Genomic DNA, 23,644 nt, shown 5'->3' with positions numbered 1-23,644 from the left:
CGCCTTCATTTCCTGCCCTGTTTTCCACCCAAGAGGCTCATATCTCCTGCTTTCCCAACCCCCAGAGCGACTGTCACAAGCACCTATGAGCTGGGCTGAAAGAGTGTACGGTGCCCTAAATCCCTGAAGGAAAGGATTCCCTGCTCAGTGAAGAGGAGAACCTTTCCCCCTGAAGAGGGATGTTAGGTGGGGGGCCAGGGAGAGCCTGGGAACTGCGCTGCCTCACTTGTTGCCACTAAGAGATTAGCCAAAAGGGGTTTTTGATGGGGAGGGTGAAGAGGAGAGGCAGTACCCACACCCCTCTAAAGGCAGGCACCATTGCCCGTACCCAGAGGAGGAAGAACTACACAAAGGAGCAAAGCAAGGCTTTTGTTTATTTCTTTGCATTTGGCAGCAGAATCCGTAAGAAATGAAAACGGTCATTTTGTTCTGCAACGTCTTACACGAATAGTGGTTAAAAAACAAACAAACTCACAATCAATAACCAGGAATGGACGAATGTAGGAGGCCCTTCTCATTGCTATTTTTTTTTGGGGGGGGGAAGGCTCTTCCCCCAGCAGTGCAGTGGGTGGGGGCCTCCCCCCAGCCACTGAAGGAGCCCTTTGGCTTGCAGCCCGGAGCAGCCACCCATAACTGTTATTCGTACGGCTACTTTGGGCAGCTCGTAAGGAACAATGAGAGGAGAGAGGCCTCCTGGATCGGATTCTAGGTCTGAGCAGAAAACAAGAGTAAAAAGGAGCAAACATCTTCAGGCAGTGCAGTGTAAACCGTCAGGGGGCGACGCAGCTGCCAAGGCCCGCCCAGCGGCAGGCGGAAGGGGAGACAAGGAGACAGAGCCCAACCTGCCGCCCCAGTTTTAGTTAGGCACTGAAGGGAGCCCCCTCCCCAATGCCGTGTGTGCTTTAAGAACAGAGAGAAAACGGCGCCCCCTTCCTCCTGGGCATGGCAGTGGCCCAGAGCAAGGGCAGTGGCATCTAGTTGGCAAGAGGGGCCCCGCTGAGCACCACCCGCCCCTCAGAAAGGCCGCGCTTGGAAGGAAGATCACACCGGTTGTGGCAGCGTCCTGGAGGTCAGAAGTCTTTGTCCAGAGATAGGAGGCAACGTGGCCTCAGCTGCAGAGGGCGAAGATGTGCTTAACTCAGGGTGGGCAGAAATGTGCGTGAGGCAATGGGCGGGTGCAGAGCTTCCAGGGCGAGGGCCCCAAGGCAGGCTCCTGCCAGCCCCCTTACCTAGGAGCTGCTGCCAGACCCTCTCCCGAGCCCCGTGCTGGAAGTGCAAGACCCCAGTTTGGCCTCTAACAACAAGCCCCCACCCCTTTAAGGAGGAGGAGGAGGCAGCGGCAGGGGGGAAACCTATCATTTCCCTATTGACCCAGGCCATGCCCAGGGGAGTCAGTGGGCACATAGGCCAACCCTCAGAGGCTGGCAGCCAACGAGGTGCCGATTCTCTTGAAAACCTGGCGCAGCAGCAGGACCAAGCGACCCGGCCGGAGCCTGCCAGGCATCCAGAGCTCTTGGAAATGCAAGACAGGCAACATTCAAAGCTGCCCCAAGTTGCCCGGGGCATCCAGCACCGTGAAGGCTCAAATACTGAAAGAGGGTGTGCCCCCCACCGTCAGCCTAGGTTGCTCCTGCAGGCTCTGCCAAAGGTGACATCTTCACAATGCATTTGAACGGGCAGGGAGGCCTGTTGCAAATCCTGGCTCCAGCCAGACGCCTCTGCAAGGCCTGTCCCAAGCCACCAGGCAGGAAAGGCCTCGTTCCCCCCTTGCTGGGGAATCCTGGCCTCTAGAAGACATAGATCTTGTCACGCTGGACACAATCGAGGTCATCATCCAGAGTCAGTAATACCTACAACAAGAGGAAGGGAGGCAGGGTCAGGTTGGGGAGGTGGGCGGTGGTTTAAAAGCCCACCCTCTCCTTCCCCAGAAATGAAGGTAGCTTTGTGCTGTCGTGCAAGGGGGAGTACGTGAGTGCAGGGTGCTGCTTTCGCCCCGGCCCGCACCGCCTTGGCGAACCTCCCTCCAGATTCTTCCCTGCTCGCCAGTATTTGCTGGCCCTTTCGGCGCAGCTGGCATTGGAGACCACCGTTTGGGTGCTGCTATTTCCCGCCCCTTGCCAGGCCAGCTGGGCCCACGCCACCTACCAGGAAGGAGCCAAACATGGCAATGGACGAGAGGAAGTGCCAGACGTCATGGTCGTCAAAGAAGTCGAGCAGGATGCAGTCCCGGTTATGCTCGCGGGACTCGGCCGGCGTTTTCTGCGGAGGGTGAGCGACAAGGAAGTCTGTGATGCTTGGCAGGAGGCAGGCGGTCTGCGCAGTCTGCGCTGGATTCATCTGTCCTCCACCCAACAAGCTCCAACCCAGTCTGCCCCTAACTGGCGCCCTCCAGAGGTCTGGGGATGCAACTGCCAGGCCGCTGCATGGGGCTGATGGGAGTTGTAGTCCCAAAAGGTACAGAGGGAGCCACGGTTAAGGCTAAGGCTGCCCTAACCAAACAGCAATGCAGGGCAGCGATGCATCTTCTGCATGAGACCTTTTCTAAAGCCTTTTACAGCGGTAACTCGGGTTAAGAAATAATTCGTTCCGGAGGTCCGTTCTTAACCTGAAAATGCTCTTAACCTGAAGGACCACTTTAGCTAATGGGGCCTCCTGCTGCTGCCACGCTGCCGGAGCACGATTTCTGTTCTCATCCTGAATAAAAGTTCTTAACCCGAGGTACTATTTCTGGGTTAGCGGAGTCTGTAACCTGAAGCGTCTGTAACCCGAGGTACCACTGTATAAGTGCAGCTCCTTCAACTCGCTACTCAGAGGTCTGCTCTGACGTGGGCGGTTCGGGACAAGCCTGTGCGGGAACTGAGGATATGGAGGGTGGGGAAATGGCTCACCTGCCAGGTGCTCAGCCCCTGGAAGAAGAAGTAGAGGGCAAAGCCCCAGACGACGGAAGTGCAAACGATGCAGAGCAGGGGGATCAGCTTGAGGCGTTCCCCACTCCGGAGCTGCAGGGCAAGGAAAGCTGATCAGAAACAAAGTTGAGGAAGGGAGGGAGGGAGGTGGAAATCCCAACTTTCTTGGTTGCTATTGCGGATGTACTGAATTCACAGACAAAAGGAGCACAGAGGGGCTTCAATCTAGCAGGAAGCTACCCCACCATAATAAATGGGAGCAGGGGCGCCAACTCATGAAGGTCAAATCCTTTTGGCTCACATACAATAATTTTTGGGGGACCCCCCCAAAGTCCAAAAAAAATCAGGGGGCAAAGGAGTTTGAGCGTGGCACAGTTTCAGTGGCCGGCGGCTCCTCCTCCTGCCACGGAGGGGAAGGAAGGTGGAAGCAGCCCCACGCTGGGGACTGGTACTGGGTACGTCCTGACATCCTTTCATCATGGACACAACTCCACCCACAATTGTCCTTGCGAACTAGCGCCTCTGAATGGGAACCCCCACCCCCTCGATATTATTATTTATGCAATTTATATTCCGCCCAGAGAGAAGCTGGCCCCGGCCGCCCCCAAGAGCCAAGTCGGGTTACAGGCAGCACCTTCATGATAATGTAAAAGGCGAAGTAGAGGAGCAGGTTGCAGATGCCAATGGCCAGAAGGTAGGAGGCAAAGTCGTTGGGCCGCATGATGAGGCCGTAAGCAGCCCTGCGGGGAAAAGGAGGCTGTCAAGCGGGAGGGTGACTCCTCAAGGACCACAACTGGGGGCCCTGCAAGGCCACCGGGGGGGGGGGGAGGCCTCTGCCAGCCTGAGAGGCCCACTCCTGCCATTGTTGTTATGATAATGTGTCACTCTTGTTGCTGTTCTGCCTTTCTGTCCCGCCACGTGTAAGTGCAAATTCAATTTAAAACGCACACGCACAATAAAAACAGCAGACCTAAAACCTGAATAAGGCAGGAGCTGTTCGCATGAAACATTCAGAGACTAGGAGCAGCCCGAAGGAAAACACAAATCCCATAATGTTAGAAGGCCATGTGTTAAAAGCGAGCTGAATCTTTTTCTTAAAAAAAAAAAAAGATATTTGCTAACCTCCCTTTAGAAAGAGCAGAGGGAGCCCATCTCCCACAGCATCACCAGAGAAAAGGCCCTGTGACTCTTGCCTAATCTGATATAAATACACCCCCCTCCTGCCCCTTGACTGGCTGGTAATCCTCTCTGCCCAGTTGGATCCTGCCCTGCCCACCAACCCTGACTTACAGAGACCAGTTGATGACATTGCCCATCACCAGCAGCACCATTCGATCCTGTGGAGGAAAAGAGAGGGAGGCAATGGGGATTAGCATCTGCAACAGAGGCCAGCAAAGCACCCACGGGGGCCCTAGCCCAGCGAGAGGGAGGGGAAGTTTTCATACAGCTCCTGCAATCCTTCCAGGAGAGAGCCAGCCACACTTAAGAGGACTTAGCTACACGTGTCAATTGTATTTTTACAACTGCACTACAAACTTGTGACACCAGGTGGTGCTGTAGAGCAGTGATATGTCGCCAACGGAATTTTGCAACGAGAGATTTTATAGCGTTGTTTTTTCATCAGTATAGATCCAGCCTTACTCACCACATACATAGGCCCGCTGCACTGGCGGATGCAGTCCGTGTAAAGCACGTGCAAGATCCTGCGTGGGATCCCAGAGTCTGTGGAGAGAGAGACATGTTAAAGCTACGTGGACCCAGGAATGCACCCTGCCCTGTGGGCTGACATGGTGTGGGCAGGAGGCCACTCCTGGGAAGCAGGCAGAGGACACGTTTACGTAATCAGCCACAAGATTTCTCTCATGCGCCCTCCTCCCCAAAAAACCAGAGTCCTTTTTTCTGGGGATAACCCAGAATGAAATTCCCAGGTGTCAGAAAAGGTTATTTATGTATGCCCGTTTTTGTTTTTGTTTTTAATTTTTTATTTATACTTTTCAAGTTTATACATTTCATTACTTTTACAATCTTTTTAACATTTCAAAGTTTGACCTCCTTCTCTCTCTTTCTGCGGTTCCTTAAATTTAGTTTTTAAAATTTCTTCTGCATATCCAAATTCATTTAATTTACTCATTTAATTATCTACTTTAAATATACAGGTATATTCTTATGTAACTGCAGGTTATTACAATAATCCTGCCAATGTTTTTACCTGTTTGCAATTTATCTGTAAATATTCAATAAACCATTTCCATTCTTTTATAAAAAGTTTGCTGTCTTGATTTCTTATTCTTTTTTATGCCCGTTGTTTTGTTAGCCCCAAAATGGAAAGTGAGCGAGGTCCCAACTCAAGAGGCTTGGCAACTTAAGTTGACAGAATACACACAACTTGCAGATTTAACATATTGAATAAGAGACAAGAACATGCGTTTAAATAAGATTGGAAAACATTTATTGAGTACACCCGAGGTTCCACTGTATATGGAAAGTAAGTGCCGACAGCTGAAAATGCTGGCAGCATTAAGATAAGTTAAATAGAGTCAGTAAAGAATTCTTTGATGGATGTAAAAGTGGAAAATTGATTTGAATGGTTATACTAAAATATGCAGGGATATAGGATACGTAAAATGAACCACGGAAAGAGAAGAAGGAAAGCCACGGGATATTTTTAAAGTTTGTAAAATATTCGTTTGAAATTGTGCAACAGAAAATTCAATAAAAATATATTATCATTAAAAAATGAGGGCTGGCAGAACTCACCCAGTTTCCAGCGGCCCATGTAGTAGAGCTGGGTGCTCAGCAGCAGAGTGGAGAGGATGTGGATGACGGAGAAGACGATCCAGAAAGCCGTGTTGCCCTTGCCGAAGACCTGGGAGACAGGGGAGAAAGGGGTGCATCACGCCATTTGCTGGGGCCATGATACTGAATTCAAGGCTGGGGGAGTGAGTGGGTTGAGAAGGCAAGACAGGAAGTCTCCTTTCTGCCTCCTCCCTCCTTTCAATGGATGTCGGGGTTTCCCCACTATTCTAAGAGGAAATTGTGGTGTAAGAGGAGCAGAAAGCGGTTTCTGCAACGTCCTTTCCTGAAGGGTAAGGTAAAGGGACCCCTGACCATTAGGTCCAGTCGTGGCCGACTCTGGGGTTCCGGCACTCATCTCACTTTATTGGCCAAGGGAGCCGGCGTACAGCTTCCGGGTCATGTGGCCAGCATGACTAAACTGCTTCTGGCGAACCAGAGCAGCGCACGGAAACGGCGTTTACCTTTCCGCTGGAGTGGTACCTATTTATCTACTTACACTTTGACGTGCTTTTGAACTGCTAGGTTGGCAGGAGCAACGGCAGCTCACCCCATCACAGGGATTTGAACCGCGACCTTCTGTGGTTTAACCCACAGCACCAAATCCCCCGATTTGTACTTCTCAAGCGTAATAATCGCGGGAAAGGCTTTCCTTTCCTGGTTCACTGCTGTGATTTTGTTTTTAAAACAAATCTGAAACGTTTTGCCAATACGTAAAGGCCACCGAGGAATTTGAGGGACACCGGAGAGGGACAACGCTGTTTGCAAAAACCCACGAAAAGGAAGAATGAAAAGACCCATGCGGGCCAACAGGACACCAGCCCCCGGGGGTTGGGAAGGCCACTGTCCCAGCTCAGGCCTGCCTCCCTCCTTCCCGCATGGAGCTCTGGAGGCTTCCCATCGCCACTCACCACCCCGACGACCGAGAAGAAGATGACAATGGCCAGGCAGGCATAGGCGCTGTAAGCGCTGGCATTGATATCGGGGTGCCGCTTCTGGTACAGCTTCAGCATGCAGAGGCCGGCGATCATGTACATGAAAGAGGTGTCTGCAAGCAAGAGACCAGCAACAGGTGGCTATTCATTATTTTTTCCCCTATTTTTTTATTGATTCTCACAACTTATAAAACACACAAACAAACAAACAAACAAACAAACAAACATAAATCATTACCTTATTCAAACTAATCTTAATAACATTGTTGAGTGACTTCCTCGTATCCCCCTAGTTGAATTTCAATATATATCATTTTAACGGTTTTTCAAATCAAAATTCTTATATAATTAACCTAGTCACTTAACATATTTCTGTCTTATCCATTCAGCATTAAACATATTTTTCGCTCTATAGGACGCACTGGACCATAGGACACACCTTGTTTTAGAGGGGGAGAACAAGAAAAAGAAATTCTCCCCCTCTCTGCTCAGCACCCTTTCAGCGAAGCGGTAGGAGAAACGGAGCCCCTTCCATTTCTCCTCCCGCTTGGCTGAAGGGGCGCTGCGCAGCTCTCCCTCTCTGCTGAAGCCTGGAGAGTCTTGCTCTCCCGGCTTCAGCAAAAGCAACCTGAACCCTGCGGAGCGCAGCAGGAACTCACACTGCGCTCTGAAGGCTTCAGGTGGCTATCCCTGAAGCCTGGAGAGCAAGAGGGGTCAGTGTGCACCAACCCCTCTCACTCTCCAGGCTTCAGTGAAAGCAACACAAAGCCTCCGGAGCATGGAAGGAGCGCTCCCTCTGCACTTCGGAGGCTTCGTGTTGCTATCGCTGAAGCCAAGGAGCCTGCATTTGCTCCATAGGACGCACACACATTCCCCCTTAATTTTTGGAGGGGGAAAAGTGCATCCTATAGAGCGAAAAATACAGTAATTCTTCACATTACATGTTTTAATCCTTAGCCTATGTGGTAATTGCAAGCTTTTTCCAATTAATTTACTTAACGTATTTAACTAAATCATCATAAAATTTCATGCAACAGGTGGCTACTCAGGGGCAAGCAAAGTGCACTTGGCACATGGGCAGAGGGGCTGCCCCTAATATCATTATTTGTACACGTTTTCCCCAGACGTACAAGGCAGGGCACCTGCTGCACGTTCTTCTGCAGGGCTCCTCTGGCAAGTTCTCCATGGCCCCTGGACTGTGAAGCCCAGCCTTTCCCAACCTGGTGCCCTCCATGCTGGCTGGGCCTGCTATGAGTTGCAGTTGGAAGCAGGATGGAGGGCACCAGGTTGGGGATGCCTGATCGGCCAGGTGCAGGCAGCCCCTCCCCTCCGGTCCTGCCCCACTTCCCAGGCGACACTCACCAAACTGGAAGTTCGTGTAGTTGGGGCAGACGTGGTAGCAGGCGCTGAGCAGCCCCTCCATCATGAGGGCAGTGCCCATGGCGTAGAAGAGGCCAAAGTGTTTAGGGATGCCACATTCCTAGGAAAAGAGAAGGGAGCAGAGAGTTTCAGAGAGAAGCTGGGCAGTGGCTTCACCTGCAAGCTGGCATTCAGCTGCAGCCCTTTTGGCTCCCATTGACTCCCTAGGTCATGGTCGACTGTGCCCCCGTCTACCGGAGAGAAAAAGGGGCTGGGAAGTGGTGGCGAGTAGAGCAGAACTCTCTGCACAACTACAGCAAGCCAGGGAGAAGGGAAGAGAACGTAGTTCCCCCAAGTTTGCATGTTTGTGTGCCAACCTGTTCCAGATGCTGTTGGACTACAACTCCCATCAGCCCCAGTATCATATGACCATGCTGTCTGGGGTTGATGGGAGCCGTAGTCCCACAACATTGGTCAGTGTAGGCTAAAGTTCATAAACCACACCTTCCTGGTACGGCTAGCTATGATTCATTGATTTGATGTATTTTTACAGCTGCTGTCACCCTCAATTTTTATTTTTATTTTTTGATAAAAAAAATTATTAGTTTTCAATTACAATCCAGTAATAGCCTCATTATAATACTAATTACTAATGCCAATCATGCAGATACCAAACTATATAATTTAGGTGGCTCCCCGCATGCTAGAACTGATGGTTTGATTATTTACTTTATTTCTGTGTGCCAAAATCTTAATAATTTCAATTACACTCAGGTCAAAATTAACAATCCCTTATACAACAACTGCAACATTAACAACTTCCATTCATATTGACACATAAAATGGTTTATAAAACTACAGGTGAGGCTATGAAAAGATAGACATAATATTTTGCTGTGACTTGCACTTCACTGTTTATATTTCTATAGGATTTTAAATTGGTGGGGAAATGTTGAATTTCGAACAGGAGCCGATACATTTCTTATCTCCCTATATTACATTTGTACTTGTCTGTGGGCTAGGATGACAGCCCCTAGCAAATAAATAAAATGCTGCTGTGAATGTTGTTTCTGCCGGTTTCACCCTTTGCCTTTGTTCTTAACTCTGCATTGAACATAAAAAGGTAAAGGGACCCCTGACCATTAGGTCCAGTCGTGACCAACTCTGGGGTTGCGGCGCTCATCTCGCTTCATTGGCCGAGAGAGCCAGCGTACAGCTTCTGGGTCATGTGGCCAGCATGACTAAACCGCTTCTGGCAAACCAGAGCAACGAATGGAAACACTGTTTACCTTCCCGCCGGAGCGGTACCTATTTATCTACTTGCACTTTGACGTGCTTTTGAACTGCTAGGTTGGCAGGAGCAGGGACCAAGCACCGGGAGCTCACCCCGTCACGGGGATTCGAACCGCCGACCTTCTGATTGGCAAGTCCTAGGCTCTGTGGTTTAGCCCACAGCGCCACCCACCTCTTGAATATACCTCTAAGACTAGGGATCTGGGATAGGAAGAAAAAGGCGTTCCAGGGTAGGAGAGGCAAATGAGGGTGCAGCGCCTGGTGTCGAGGCTCCGGGGGACTGAAACCACCCTCCAGATCCTCCCATCGCGACTCACCACAGCTTGCAGGTCATTGCGCATCAGTGCCCGGTTGTAGTTGATCTCGCGCTGCAGGATGATGAGCAGGAAGAGCAGCCCCAGCAGGATGTAGCCCATGTTGCTGAGGATGTTGTTGAAGGCGCTGGGGAGAGGAAAGCAAGGCAGGTCCGCATCAAGACACAGTGGGCAAAAGCCAGAGAGGCTCTGCTGGAGTCCCTGACCCAGGGAAGAGGACGCTAATAATTAATAAAATAATAATAATAATAATAATAATAATAATAATAATAATAATAATAATTTATTAATTATTTATACCCTGCCCATCTGGCTGGGTTTCCCTAGCCACTCTGAGCAGCTTCCAGCAGAACACCAAAATACAATAACCTATTAAACATTAAAAGCTTCCCTAAACAGGGCTGCCTTCAGTTGTCTTCTAAAAGTCTGGTAGTTGTTGTTCTCTTTGACATCTGGTGGGAGGGCTTTCCACAGGGCGGGTGCCACCACCGAGAAGGCCCTCTGCCTGGTTCCCTGCAACTTGGCTTCTCGCAGCGAGAGAACCGCCAGAAGGCCCTCGGCGCTGGACCTCAGTGTCCGGGCAGAACGATGGATGCTGCGTGACCCTTGCTCCTACCTGAGATTGCCCAGTGGGTGGGCGCACAGGAAGTTATAGTAGCAAATATCTTGGTTCCCGGTGACGTTCACCACCTGCCAACGAGAAAGGGGAGGTAAGCACTGCAGAGGACCCAACTGTGGGGGCTGGCTTGGCAGTCCACTGCCCCTTTTAGCAGAGCTCAGATCCGGGGAAACCGGCTCACACCAGCACAGAGAAGGCACTAGGTGCTCAGAGCTGGGCTGGGGCAAAAGCCAACCTTTCCAGCCCAGACGAGGGCAAATGGGTAGACCAAGCTTTCGGGGACAACATAGCACCTAGATGGCCAGGTGGCTATCAATAGCACATGGAAAGAAGCCCAGGAAAGAAACCCACTTACGGTCTGATAGGTAATGACCAGCTGGATGACGGGCAGAGCGTAGAAGACGGCGATGGTGGCTATGTTCCTGCAGGAGACACCAGAGGTAAGGGGACATATGTGCGTCCCACACCCCCAATTTATTTCCACCATGAAGCAATAGGTGGGCTCTCTGTTGACCCACTGGCGGCCATGCAGGTCCACTCAGCCACCACGCCAGGCTGCCCCTTTTACCCAGAACTGATGGATAGAAGGCAGAGCTAGCCCCCAGTACAGGTGGGGCACAGCCCCCCCCCATATCCTTCTCCTCTCTTACCAGAAGTAAATCTGGTATTTCTTCCGCAGCACCCGCTTGTCCTTGCGGGCCAGATCCGCCACATACAGGTATTGCTGCAATGAGAAGATGCAAGAAGCGGGGTGAACTGTGGGTCTCCTTGGGAACGGCCACTTCCTCCCCCCATAGAAAGATAACCTGTGAGGCTACAAGGAAGGTCGGCATGTCCAGACCCTGAGACTGCTTTGACCCCCGCTCATCTTGTCTGATCCCTTTCCCCCCAGTCCAACCCAACTTGCAGGTAAAGCCCAAGAGAGCCTTAGAAATCAAGAGCCACCTGCAGATCGTTCTGGGTGTCTCAAGCAAGCAAGTCAAGCCATGTGCTGCTCACTCAGCCCCACTTCCTCCTGTGTTTCCTCCCTCCCTCGCCACAGCCTGTGGCTCTCTGGCTTGTTCTAAATGGCAAGCAAGGGAAGCACCACTTCTACCCTCAACACACAGGGCAGATGAACGGCACTGGCAGGCAGACAGAACTGGCTGGCAATGGCAGAGGGAGACTCTGGGCTCCCATGCCTTCCTGCTCCCCAGCGCAAGGCACCTTGGTGCGGATGACGTTCTTGTCCGAGTCGATGTCGGCCAGCGTGTCGTAGTCGTCTTCCTCCACGGAGCTGAGCGAGTCGAGCCGTGGCCGCCCCGCCATGTTCTCAAGGGAGCGATCTGTGGGCAGAGAGGGGGCAGCATGACTGACAAGGCACGGACAGGCGTGGCCAGCTGGTCTGCCAGGCGCACACACAAACCCCGACCCCAGGTGTGTGTGTGTAGGAGGGGGAATTCAGCCCAACACAATTTAGTTTTGGGGAAGCGTCTGGCAGCCTTCACGGCCAAAAGGCAACAGGTCAGATCAGCCCCGGGCCATTGAATTAGCAATGTAATGGACCTCCTGGCTGCCTCATTTTCTGCAGAGCAGACAGCTCAGTGTAGGGGGTCTTCAGACACCTGGGCAGCTACGGGGCCAAGAAGCTGCCTTGCCCAAAGTAGGCCAAGGAGTGTCAGGAAAGACTCTCAACATGCTGTGCTCTGCCACCTGCTTCTCCTGCCCCCATGGCGAGCTCGGGCCCTTCTCCCTCCCCAGGAGCAGCAATCACCTGTCCTGGACGCACCTGATTCATGCAATTGCCTGGTGTGGGAGTTTGAATCATGCAGATTAACCCACCCCTCCGCTGTGAGCTTTCTGAGAGTAAGTGGCCTCATCCTTACAATCCAAATTAGCCCACAAGGCTTGAAGGGAAACCACAGGAATCCCTGTTGCTGGATGGCGGTGGTGGAAGAAGAAGAAGCATGACCCCTCTCTCCCGCTATTGCAGCCCCTCAGAAAGCCACAGGGAGCTCAAGAGGGAGAACTGGGGAGGGGGCTGGGGTTTGTGCCTTTGCATCACATTCCTGGTTCCAGGGAGCATCTTTGCCAGCCGACTGCATCTTCCGTGCTTCATTTTTGTAAGTATATTTTTGTATCTCCAAGCTGGTGGAGGAGAAGCTGCAAAGCAACCCGAATCCTGCATGTGAGTCTGCCTGCACCTCTGCTCCCCAGGGAGGCCAGAGGAGAGCAAAGCTCGACCCCTCTTGAGCTCCCTCCTGGCTGCCCAACAGGACTCAGCCTGGACTGTGTTCCTTGCACGACTAAGCAGCCACTGCTAGGATTTGTATTGTCAGGAGTAGGCAGCGTGTAGCCCCATCACTTCTTATCCATGTTTTAAATTGAGCTCCATATTTGCGATTTCACCAGCCGCATTTCTCTTGCAAGAAATTGATTTTGAAATAACACAGAAAGAGCACAGAATGCAGCAGAGGTGCCTGGCCAAAATGCCCTCTAACTTTCCTGGTCGAGGAAGCCTGGTGCCAGGAACGCCATGCCTGATTGTGAAATGATTGGCAATTTCTCTCTCTGCCAGCATCTACCCATTGCAATGGCCCAGTGTCTCTGGCGGTGCTGACAGGTATCCTGCCCTTGAAAGGAAAGGAAAGAGTTACACAGAGGAGTTAGCTCTCAGGACCCGCCACAGAAATGCCAACAACAACCAACAAGCCAGGAACATTCCCCCCGAAGCGGTTCGCAAGGCCCGAACATCCACGAGGCCCAGCAGCCCGGCTCACCCTGTGTGCCCACTTTCTTGGGGTACCCGGCTGCCTCCCACCATGCAAGCATGCAAAACCCAGGCACTTGAGAGAAGGAATCTGGTCTCTGCATCCCCCCGACTCCCACCTGTCCAGGTAAGCAGCTCACCTGTGTAACTGTAGGATGCTTCTGTGGACAGCAGGCTATCGGTGACATTTTCTGTGCTGGCCGTAGAACCGTTGTCTGCAACAGCAATTGGGAGGGCAGGGAGGGGGCAAAACAGAGTGAGTGGCGCAGCAAGGCTCAGACCTCTCAGGTGATCACAAGAGAGGTGGCGGCGGCAATTCCCTCCCTTCCACCCCCTTGAAGTGTCTTGCTCATTTGCACCACCAGGTTTCCTGGACAAACAAGGCACAGCAGTTCCCAAAGGCTAGGCCTGGTATCTATACCTGCAGCACAGGTGGGGTGAGGGGCTTCAGGGGGGAGGCACCATCTGCACCTGGGACTCACCAAAGGAACCATAACTGTAGCCGTTGTAAGGCTGGCGCCCCAGGAAGGAGTCTGGGGTGATGTGGGGATGCCCTGCAACAAACCATCAGCAGACAGTGACCGCGGGGAACGGGGGTGGGCAGGAGCAGAGCAGGTGCAGTGGGCAGGCGAAGGTGCCAACTCCTCCTTGGCTCAGTCTTGAATCAGGGAAAGGTTTGGGGAAGAGGAGGCAGAGCGAACAGGTCGCCCATTTTTTATTTCGCCGCCCAATCAGGGAGGTCTCTTCAAAGAGGTATAAACCAGATGCAGCCCCGGTCCATGGCTCCGGAGGTTCCTGTCTAGGGTAGAACCTCAGAGCCCACCTGGACCTGACACCCCCCTCAAGGCAAAGGGAACAAAAAGGCTGAGGGGGAATCCTTTGCTTGGAAGTTAAGAGAAAGGAGGAGGTGTTTGGTGCTTACCAAGGAGAGAAGCTGAGCACGAGGTGCCCCAGAAAAAGGAGGAAGGGAAGCAAGAGAGAAAAAGGGAAAAAGAGACAGAGTTACTGATGCAAACACCCAAACTTTAATTGGCAAAGGGGGACACAGGTGGCGCTGGGAGTTAAACCACAGAGCCTAGGGCTTGCTGATCAGAAGGTTGGCGGTTTGAATCACCGCGACGGGGTGAGCTCCCGTTGCGCGGTCCCTGCTCCTGCCCATCTAGCAGTTCGAAAGCACGTCAAAGTGCAAGTAGATAAATAGGTACCGCTCTGGCGGGAAGGTAAACGGCGTTTCTGTATGCTGCTCTGGTTCGCCAGAAGTGGCTTAGTCATGCTGGCCACATGACCTGGAAGCTGTACGCTGGCTCCCTCGGCCAGTAAAGAGAGATGAGCGCCACAACCCCAGAGTCATCCGCGACTGGACCTAACAGTCAGGGGTCCCTTTACCTTTACCTTTAATTGCCAAGGGGTGTTACGCCACAACTGCCCCCCCAAGCCACAGCAGGTGCCCCTGGAAAGCCTGAGCTGACTCTGGCAAGGGGGGGGGGGACACAGCAGCTGGCCAGTGCAGATCTCCCATGCTGTGAAAGAGCCGGAAGCGGCAGGCAACAAGAAGGGCTCCCATCCAAATGCTGAAGCAGTCCACGGCCATTCAGGCCGGCCTTCTTCAACCCTGGGTTGCCAGACGTTGCTGGACTACAACTCCCATCATCCATGGCAACTGGATGAGCCGATTTAGGAGTTGAAGTCCACCAACATCTGGGGACCCAAGGTTGAAGATTTAGACAACTGAAATTGCACAAACGTGGACTGCTGAGTGGGAACTTGAGTCTTGTGACAAGCTTGGACTTCCATAGCAACTCAGTTCTCTTCCCCCCCTTTTTTTTGAGGGAAAAATGGGTACTAGATCTCGTTGATTTTGCAGGCAGTTTTGGAACCAGAGGTTTTTGCCCATGGCTCCAGTATCCTCCCCTTGTGCTTCTGACATCCCCCTTCCCCAAACATCCCACTCGCCATCACCGTTGCCTTCCCCCTTGCTCAAAGATCTCTTGATCCATCAAAAGCTCTACGGGGGGGGGGAGACCCAGAAAAACCAGAAGCCCCTTCCTCAGTAGCTCAGAGCAGGGCTTTTGGTGTTGCTGCCCCTGTTCAAGTTGAATCCTTGTTGAGATATGACAGACACCCGCTAACAGCACTTTCCATAAACAACTGAAGACCTTATTGTTCTGACAGGCTTTCCCAGCTAGATAAAGAGGTCTCTGTCATGAATGTCTACTTTACTTTGTTTTTAAAGTTACCTGCTAACATTTTTTTTTTTGGGGGGGTGTTTTTAGTTGTTTTTATTGTATGTTGTACATTGCCATGAGGCATGATCACGTGGAAGGCTATGAATTAACAGAGATGGTATGACACGTTGATGCTGAGTGAAAGTACATCCGCAGGCAATTGCACAGGTGGACACAAAAGGTGTCACACGCAGAAATTGTAGCATTACGGCATGGAGCAAGAACCACCCTGGCTCCTAGCCCACAACACACACAGACTTCACCTACCAGTTTCAGTACTGGGTGTTTCTATGGCAGACAACAGTCCCAGTTGCTTCTTCTTCTTCTGTTGCCTATAAAGTAATGAAGAGTGCCTCAGGCAGCTGCCTCATCCACAGAGAAAAAGACTCTCCACCCCACCAAAAAGTACATGGAAGGGAGTAGGCGGAGGCTCTGGTAGAAGTGGGCTGGATGGTTCCTTTGTCCCTCTGGAAGAGGGGCTCCACAGGACTCTTGTGGAGAGTTCTGCCCCAAAGGAGGTGATTTCAGGAGGTACATAGGATGGTATCAGCCTGGAGTCACAGGAAACCTGTACCGTTTGGGGTGAGAGGGCTATTTCAGCTCATAACACCGCTGCAAAGCAGGAGTGCCCCGCCACACGTCAATCCAGACACCAAATAGAAAGCAGGGAAATTTATTCTTCCAGATGGCTCTCGCAAGCCAGCCAAGCCGCACACTGAATTCTGGGACACCTTAGGAAGGCAGATGGTAAGAAGGACCCGTATCCCGGGCTGATGGACAGTCGTGTTGCTGACCACCTGCATGGCAGGAGCACCGGCCTTTCTGCAAAGGAAGGAGAGAGCCACACCACCTATGGGTGCAAAGGTAGGACTCACCTCCAGTTCTCCCAGCAGGCGATGAGGACCGTCAGGACGTAGAAGGAGAGGAAAACTCCAAGGCAGAATAACATCCCACTCACATAGGCCTGTGCTGCAGGGAAGGGGGAAAGAGGAAGACCTTGTAGATGTGCAGCAGCTGCTGCTGGAGCTGACAACTTTAAAGTCCTGTTTCCAAGCACAGGTGGGATGCCTGCTTAGGTCCACCTAGGCTGTCTTCCGTTCTCTGCCGCTTACCTCCATCTTATGGAAAATAGCCCAGTGAAAATGTCTGGTGCAGGAATTAAGTCACTCTCATGCAAAATTCCTGCCCCTTCAGTACACAATCGGGGGCTACACAGAATCGCAGAGCTGGAGCAGACCTCAAAGGGCATCCAGCTCAACCCTCTGTTGCTGATGTGGAAAACCCATTGCCGACAGCATCCCTGAGAGGAGGAGGAGGAGAAAGTGGCCATCCAGCCTCTGCTCAAGAGTCCACCACCTTCTGAGGCATCAGGAAATTCTTCCTAACGTTTAGACTAAATCGTTTTGTGGGTGATCTGAAGCCACCAGTCGGGGGTCCTAGCCAGTGGATCAACAGAAAACAGATACACTTCATGCTCTTTGCAGCAGCCCTTCAAAGCTGAGTGGCAGCGGTTCAAAACCCTAGCGGTTCAAAAACCTGGTGTCTCCAATCAGGGCTGTTCCCTGTGCTCCCTCACCCATTCAAATGGGTGCAGCTGACACCCAGGGCTACTTACAAGTGACTGCTGGCGATACCACCACGTCCAGGGTCTTCTGGCGGTTGCCTTGGTCAACAGGTTCGTCTGAATGGACAAGAAGACCAGGGTTAGCCAGGTAAGAAAGCAGCACAGTCCATGGTTATTTTTCTGCAGGCAGGATGGATCTCTTCAGCAGGCAGGATGCAATACTTTCTCTTGGTCGCTTTCTACAACCAGACACTACCCACTATTTTACCCTTTCGAGTCAGCATGGGACTCCTTCTTCTGAACGTACTGCACTGTGATTCATGGTCTACATAGGGGTTGACAATGTAAGAGGTTAATTAAAAAAGGGTTATATACAGATCCCTGAAAGGGCTCTTCAAACAGTCCTGCAGCAGGATGCCTCCTAGTCCAAGGGAAGGGGGAAGAGGCTTGAGTTTGCGCTTAAGGAGGGCAGGGGTCAATGCGCAGATAATTTGCTGCACATGTACAACATAAGATCTCTATTCCTCCCTCTCAAAAATAAAAATAAATCTCCAGTAGTTTTCAAAGGATCTATTGTTAGCTCACCTTAGCACTTTCTTCCGAATCACTTCGTGGCATTGTTTAATTGTATTTGCATGCAAAGTGTTTATTTGGCAACAAAAGTCTCCCAGAGCAAATTATAACAAAAAGTGATATAGAAACATGCCAGACTCACAGAACACCCCACCACCCAGTCGCTGTCTCTTTGGGATTCTGCCATGGCGGCCCCCTAGTGGCAGGGCAAAAAACCCAAAACACAGGCATCATCTCTGTTGAAGCCCTCACCCCATCCCCGAACTCCCACCTCTGTACCTTTGGAAAAGGGGTAGTAATGCAGCGGCCCACCACATGCTTGGTCTTCTGTCTTCACCACAACCACCACGTAGAAACTGTGGCTGGGGAAATCCTTCTTCTGGAAGTTAACAAGAGGGTGGAAGAGCAGCATCAGGAACCGTCTTCCCTGGGCTGCAGAAATTCCATGACATTGTGCCAGCTAGCAGGCACTAAAAGGACTCCCTTGTGGGGCATCTGGGCTCTTCTGAGAGCATATACATATACGCATATGTATACCTATATACTCCTGCCAACCTAGCAGTTCGAAAGCACGTCAAAGTGCAAGTAGATAAATAGGTATACCTTCTGGCGGGAAGGTAAACGGCGTTTCCGTGCGCTGCTCTGGTTCGCCAGAAGCGGCTTAGTCATGCTGGCTCCCTCAGCCAATAAAGTGAGATGAGCGCCGCAACCCCAGAGTCGGTCACGACTGGACCTAATGGTCAGGGGTCCCTTTACCTTTACCTATATACACACATACACCACCCTAAGATGTTCCTAGTGAGTGGCAGACCAACTGATGGCAGGATTTGAGGCCAGACCAGGGCTGTGAACCCCTGTTATTTGCCAGCCACCGAGGCAGAGGCATCGTGCCTGCCACACAAAGCACCCAAAGAATCAGTTTTCTCTTAAACAAGCATCACTTCCTCGGGAGCACCAAGGGCACGGATAATATTCCCCGGCGCAAGCGACACCACTGCAACCATCTGCTAATTGATGCTACCAGACACCAGAAGCAACGGGGAAGCCAGCCTGGCCGCTTCTACGGGGCTCAGATTGCACTTGGCGCAGCTCCTAGCCTGAGTCCGGTACCTGCACAGTGATGGCTGCCTTCTTGGTCATGGTCTGGTACATGCCGATGAAGGCCACATTGTTGTCCAGGTCGTAGACAGGGCACTGAGGGAAGGAAGGAAGGAAGCAGGGTCAGCCACTCCACTGCTCCAAAAAAGGCAGGATCCTTCATGAAAAAAATATGCCCTCCCTGGTCTAACCACCCATCTCACTTACCAAGATGTCCTGGATGGAAATGACAGAACAGGGGAAGGCCATGGCAGAGGTCACCTTCACTATCACGAAGTCTACACCCTCCGGGAACTCATACTTGAAATACTGCCCAGGAGAAGAGGGAGACGTTAAGAAGCCACATGCAGCCGCTGGAAGGCGTAAAGCCCACCCCAACACCCTTTTACCTTCCTTTAGCGTGCCCCCTCCCCCAAAATAGCACAATCAGCTGCAGCTCAGAAATTTGAATCATAGGGTTGTAGAGTTGGGACACCAAGAGTCATCTAGTCCAACCACCTGCAAGGCAGCAATCTTTTGCCCAACGTGAGGCTTGAACCCATGTCCCTGAGATTAAGAGTCTCTTGCTCTACTAACTGGGCTATCTCTACTCCTGGGATATTAATGGCCACGTTCTTAAAAATAACTTTCTCTCTGCTTCCGGGGAGACAATCTTGAGCTTGCTGGGCAAGAGATTCCTGCATTCCCACAACAACAACATCAGAGCCACTGTTTCTGAGGTATTACAAACCAGCACAAGCTCTTCCCACGTCACAACCAGATGCAGAGCCACCCACAAGTCTGTGATTCATAAATGAAACCTCAGTCCAATGGGCCTTCCTTCTGGCAATTACCATCTGGTGCCCTCTCTATTCTTCACCCTTACAGAGAGAACTCACCTGTGGCTGCGCTGCCGTGGCATTGAAGGTGAAGTGCTCATTGGTCCTGTGTTAGGGAATAAGAAAAGGAAAGACTTAAATTGTTTCATAAACCACAGAGCCTAGGGCTTGCCGATCAGAAGGTTGGCAGTTTGAATCCCCGTGACGGGGTGAGCTCCTGTTGTTCGGTCCCAGCTCCTGCCCACCTAGCAGTTCGAAAGCACGTCAGAGTGCAAGTAGATAAATAGGTACCACTCTGGCAGGAAGGTAAACGGTGTTTCCGTGCGCTGCTCTGGTTTGCCAGAAGCGGCTTAGTCATGCTGGCCACATGACCCGGAAGCTGTCTGCAGATAAACGCCAGCTCCCTCGGCCTATAGAGCGAGATGAGCACGCAACCCCAGAGTCGTTCGCAATTGGACCTAACGGTCAGGGGTACCTTTACATTTAAAAGTTACATACCTCTTGTAGAGAAAAACCACAAAGCAGTGTGTGCAGTGTGTGTGTTTGTTGGTGGAACAACAACTATAGGGAACACACTTATAGCGGCTGGAGGAGCCAAGTTTGTGTTGGCCTGAAAGCTGCAACCTCTAAGTGAGTCCCCTAACTTTACCTAAAGGTTTGGGAGGGGGCAGAATGTTGCACACGCTCAGAGGAACTTTGTGATCCCCTTCACACCTTTAGTGTCTGGGCCTGTGTTCCCTTCGTTTCCCCCAACCTGCACTTTTCTGTATCTTATTTCCCATTCCGCACCCAGCAAATGGCACCGTTGCTGCTCCCACCACAACCTCACCTACTCCTGGGCCTGGTCTTCAGCCAAAGAGGACCTGCCAGGACAAGCAGCCGGCTCCTCGGCTGCTTCAAGCCCCAGAGGTCAGAGGCTGCTCACCTGAGCACAAAGTTATCCACACGAGTGACCTGCAGCTGGTAGGAGGCGTTGCTCACGGAGAGCGTGGAAACATCCACGTAGAAGAACTGCATCTCCACCTCACTCTTGGTCTGAGGCTGGCACAGTGTGCGGCTGACATCTTGGTAGAGGTACTTCCGCTGGTACCTGGAGGCCCGAGGCAGAAGGAAGGGGCGTTGGCGAACACCAACCAGGGGCACCCAAGCACAGTCCGATTCAAATACCCAACAGCCCCGTCTGAGCGAGACCTTTGTGGCTCGGAAGGAGCAGAACTCCCACCTGGCATCAGCATCCTTCTACCTAGCTGGTCTCAGGCCCACAGTCACCTTGTCCTTGGCTAAGGGTAGCCACCAGGTAAGAAGAGCCAGACCACAGGGCCCCCAATGGGAATGGTGGCTGGGACGGAGGATGTTTCACTGTTGCATCCCTCCAGCCAGGAAGAGGCCACCCCCAAGGGCCTGCCAAGAAGACTTGGGCAAAGAAGAGCCTGTCCATCACACAGAGATACTCACAGGCCCCTGAGGATTAACGGCACCTGGAACGACACCACGGCCTCCTTCTGCCTGACCACAAAGAGCACCGGCGTCTCCTTCAGCTCTGAGAGCACGTTCACCGACACCCGGACTCCCTCCGTCTGCAGGGGCGAGAACAAGAGATCTTGGGTTTGGCTCAGGATGCAGCAGTCCAGCAAACAGGGGGCAGGAGGCAGAGCCAAGCATGTCTCACCTCGGACCTTTTGCCTGCTCTCTCTTTCTCCTCCCACCCACCAAAGGCACCCATGAGGCCACTAGTTGCAAAGGACAGCAGACAGCTAATGATGCTAATGAGTCTGGCTGGCAGGTGCCCAAGAAAGCACTCTGCAGCCAGCCGCCCGGGTCAACTCCCCTAAAGGTCTGCGCAAGAGCTCAGACCTGGTCTGTGCTCCCATCTGTCAAAAAGAAAAGAAGGCTTGGGTTGCTCAATAAATACATCTTCGGCCCCCTGCAAAGGTCCTAGGATGTGCAGAGGCCACCCGTCATTGTTACTCTGCAGTGAGGTACGGATTCTACACCTTTCCTGGCACAGGGAGGACTGAGCAGAACAAGGGGGGACCGTTTCAGGAGCAGAAAAGTGTCGGGCTCTGCTGCACCCCAGGAAAGGCTGCCCTGGCATCTCAGACACACTGACCAAGGAGAGGTGACCCTAAGCCAAGGAGGAGTCAGGAAGTGGGGAGCTGCTCCTGGACTAGCCTATGACAAGCCCTCTTCTCAACAATCCAGACCCAGGAAGAGAAAAAGAGGCCTTGCATTCTTGCTGGCATGGAGTCTAGAGACCCCTTACTAGGCACTCCCAGCAGCTAGGAACAGCTCAGTGTTCTCTACTCTGACCAACAGTGTCTCTTTCAGACAGGAATATCTCCCAGCCCTACCTGGAGGTCCCTTGGGGACTGAACCTGGGACCTTCTGCATGCAAAGCGGATGCTCTTCCACTGAGCTATGACCCTGCACCTTGTTGCAGAAGGAGGCTGGCTTTTGCCTACAGGATCCTCATAACTTGCGGGGAGCAGGGAAGGGGAGGCAATAATATAACAGCTGACTGAAAGCCAAGAAAACTGCACTGGAAGGAGTGAGGTGCCTGTGTGTGTGAAATAATAACCTTGGGCACCTGCCTGTGCTGGTACTGAATGATTTGTACTGGTGCCAAGGGAGAGCAGAACAACATTTTCAGTTTTGGCACAGGACTGCCAGCCCCCCTTTTCTTTAACTTTATATTTGTTTTGTTAAATTTATATTCCACTCTCTTCCTCCCAAAGGAACCCAGTGGCATGCCTAGGAATTTAAATAAGTATTGTTTCCTGGGCTGCCATGTTTAAGTGTAGAAAAACTTCTCTCTCTAAGTTTAGCACCAGGAGCAGGAACTCAACTTAGTGCTGATGACGCAGACCTTTAAGCCACACCCCTCCCAGTGGCTGCTTTAAGGAGGGACATGATCCTTCTGTACACTTGCACTAGGTGATGAGACAGGAATGACGTTGCAGGTGGATTTTCACCTGGAAAACAACAGCTGGCAGGTGGGGTTGTGGGCTCTATGCATCCTCCAGACTTGGGAGCTGCTGCTGGTGAATAAGGATATCCACCTTTGCCCTCTACCTTCTTGGCTCCTAATTTGGGAGGCCGTGGATACAAAGGCCAACTGCCCAGAACAAACAGGCTGAAGTGCCACAACCCAGCAAAGTGTCACACCAGATCACAAAGCACAGAGTGAGAATTCCCTGGTGCCACCTGGAGGCCAAAGGTCTGCCAAGAAGATCTTACAGCTCATCTCACCTTTGACACACCTTTGGGGACAAAGGGAGTTTAAGCTGTAGAGGCGCAGCTCTGGAGAGGGACAGCTCTGCTGGGCAGAGATGCCTTTCCTTGAGATCTAGGAACTTGAGGCTGGTCGAGTTACAAGAAAGGAGATCCCAGCTAAACATCAGGAAAACCACTTTCTGACAGTAAGAGCCGTTGGAGGTTGTGGTCTCTCCTTCCTTGGACTTTTTTAAGCTGAGGTTGGATGGCCATCTGCTATGGTTGTTTTAGCTGAGATCCCTGCATTGCAGGGGGTTGGGCTAGATGACCACAGGGGTCCCTCCCAACTCTACAATTCTGTGAGTTCCACAAGTGCGGAAGAAGGGCAGAAATCGCTGCTGGCTGGGCACCCAAACAGCCTTATGACTGACTGTAAACAAATAAGGATAAGGTGGGGCGGAAGAGGACGTGGCTCTCTCGCAGACCTCTCGGCTTAGACAAGCAAGGGCTTCCCTGGGTCCTTTCCAAAAGCGCTTGCACTTCGCAGCTGGGCGGGCGGGTATGCGAAAGGGGACTGCCTTGCCCAAGAGAGCCAAAGCATCCTCATTTATACTTGCCTTCCCCCGGTACCCTCACAATGCCCAGCCTTTCTCCCGCACAGGGACAAGGGCGGGTAGGGGGGCTCCGTCCCTTCCCAAGCGGTGTACGAAACTGGGCGGCCCAGCAGCGCCCCCTCCCGGGTGGGGCTCCAGACTGCCCTGCAAGGGCGCCCTCTGCACATGCCCAGAGGCTGCTCACCGCGTTCCTGGTGACGGTGTGGTTGAAGGCGTAGATGTTGAGCAGCTCGCCGTTGACGGCGTCCGTGTAGGGCTTGTCGAAGTCGGCCTCCTTCTGCACTACGGTCTTCTTGCCGGCCGCCGCCTCCGACCCTGGCAAGAGCAGGAGCAGCAGCGGCGGCAGGAGAAGACGGGGCGCCCCCTGCGGGCCTAGCATGGCCCCAGCCCGGCAGGCGGGCGGCGGCAGCGGCTGACGGGGACGGAGGAGGAAGAGCAGCAGGTGGGGGCGGCGGCGGCTGGAGCCAGCATGCCCGTCGCTAAGCGTCGGGGCTCCCGCAGCAGGCCGAGGACGGGCCTCCCCCCGGGGCGAGAGGCAAGCGCGGCCCCTTTAAGGCTCCTCTCGCTACTT

The 23,644-nt window shown here is 52.4% G+C and overlaps 1 protein-coding gene across 4 annotated transcripts; it reads right to left on the bottom strand.

Moving 5' to 3' along the window:
- Positions 1-355: 355 nt before the first annotated feature.
- SIDT2 (SID1 transmembrane family member 2) lies at positions 356-23,637 on the bottom strand. Of its 4 annotated transcripts, XM_082200281.1 has the most exons (27): positions 23,258-23,637; positions 20,702-20,823; positions 20,172-20,336; positions 19,307-19,352; positions 18,636-18,737; positions 18,441-18,524; positions 17,610-17,709; positions 16,809-16,874; positions 16,069-16,162; positions 15,461-15,525; positions 13,451-13,522; positions 13,109-13,183; positions 12,784-12,831; positions 11,426-11,544; positions 10,870-10,943; positions 10,575-10,641; positions 10,217-10,290; positions 9,604-9,727; positions 7,997-8,114; positions 6,611-6,747; positions 5,664-5,772; positions 4,552-4,628; positions 4,197-4,243; positions 3,541-3,646; positions 2,889-2,999; positions 2,146-2,259; positions 356-1,850 (listed from the first exon to the last, which is right to left on the bottom strand). In XM_082200281.1, the coding sequence occupies exons 1-27, from the start codon at positions 23,450-23,452 to the stop codon at positions 1,788-1,790; spliced, it is 2,574 nt and encodes an 857-aa protein (XP_082056407.1). In that variant the 5' UTR covers positions 23,453-23,637; the 3' UTR covers positions 356-1,787. The 4 variants fall into 4 exon arrangements, with proteins under 4 accessions (XP_082056407.1, XP_082056408.1, XP_082056409.1 ...); XM_082200282.1 differs by lacking the exon at positions 12,784-12,831; XM_082200283.1 differs by lacking the exon at positions 13,451-13,522.
- Positions 23,638-23,644: the final 7 nt, after the last annotated feature.

Source organism: Podarcis vaucheri (genome assembly GCF_965113315.1).
Source record: "Podarcis vaucheri genome assembly, chromosome: 15".
In the NCBI taxonomy this organism is placed as follows: Eukaryota; Metazoa; Chordata; class Lepidosauria; order Squamata; family Lacertidae; genus Podarcis; species Podarcis vaucheri.
Note: the sequence above shows the minus strand (reverse complement) of the source record. Positions and strands in the feature narration are given on the sequence as shown.

Bases quoted from the DNA above. Each gene is read 5' to 3' on its own strand.
- SIDT2 (XM_082200281.1), bottom strand. From the start codon at position 23,452: ATGCTAGGCCCGCAGGGGGCGCCCCGTCTTCTCCTGCCGCCGCTGCTG. The intron at 10,291-10,574 runs GTAAGTGGGTTT...TCTCGTTGGCAG, and splicing joins TGGTCATTACCTATCAGACC to GTGGTGAACGTCACCGGGAA. The intron at 3,647-4,196 runs GTAAGTCAGGGT...TTTTCCCCGCAG, and splicing joins AATGTCATCAACTGGTCTCT to GGCTGCTTACGGCCTCATCA.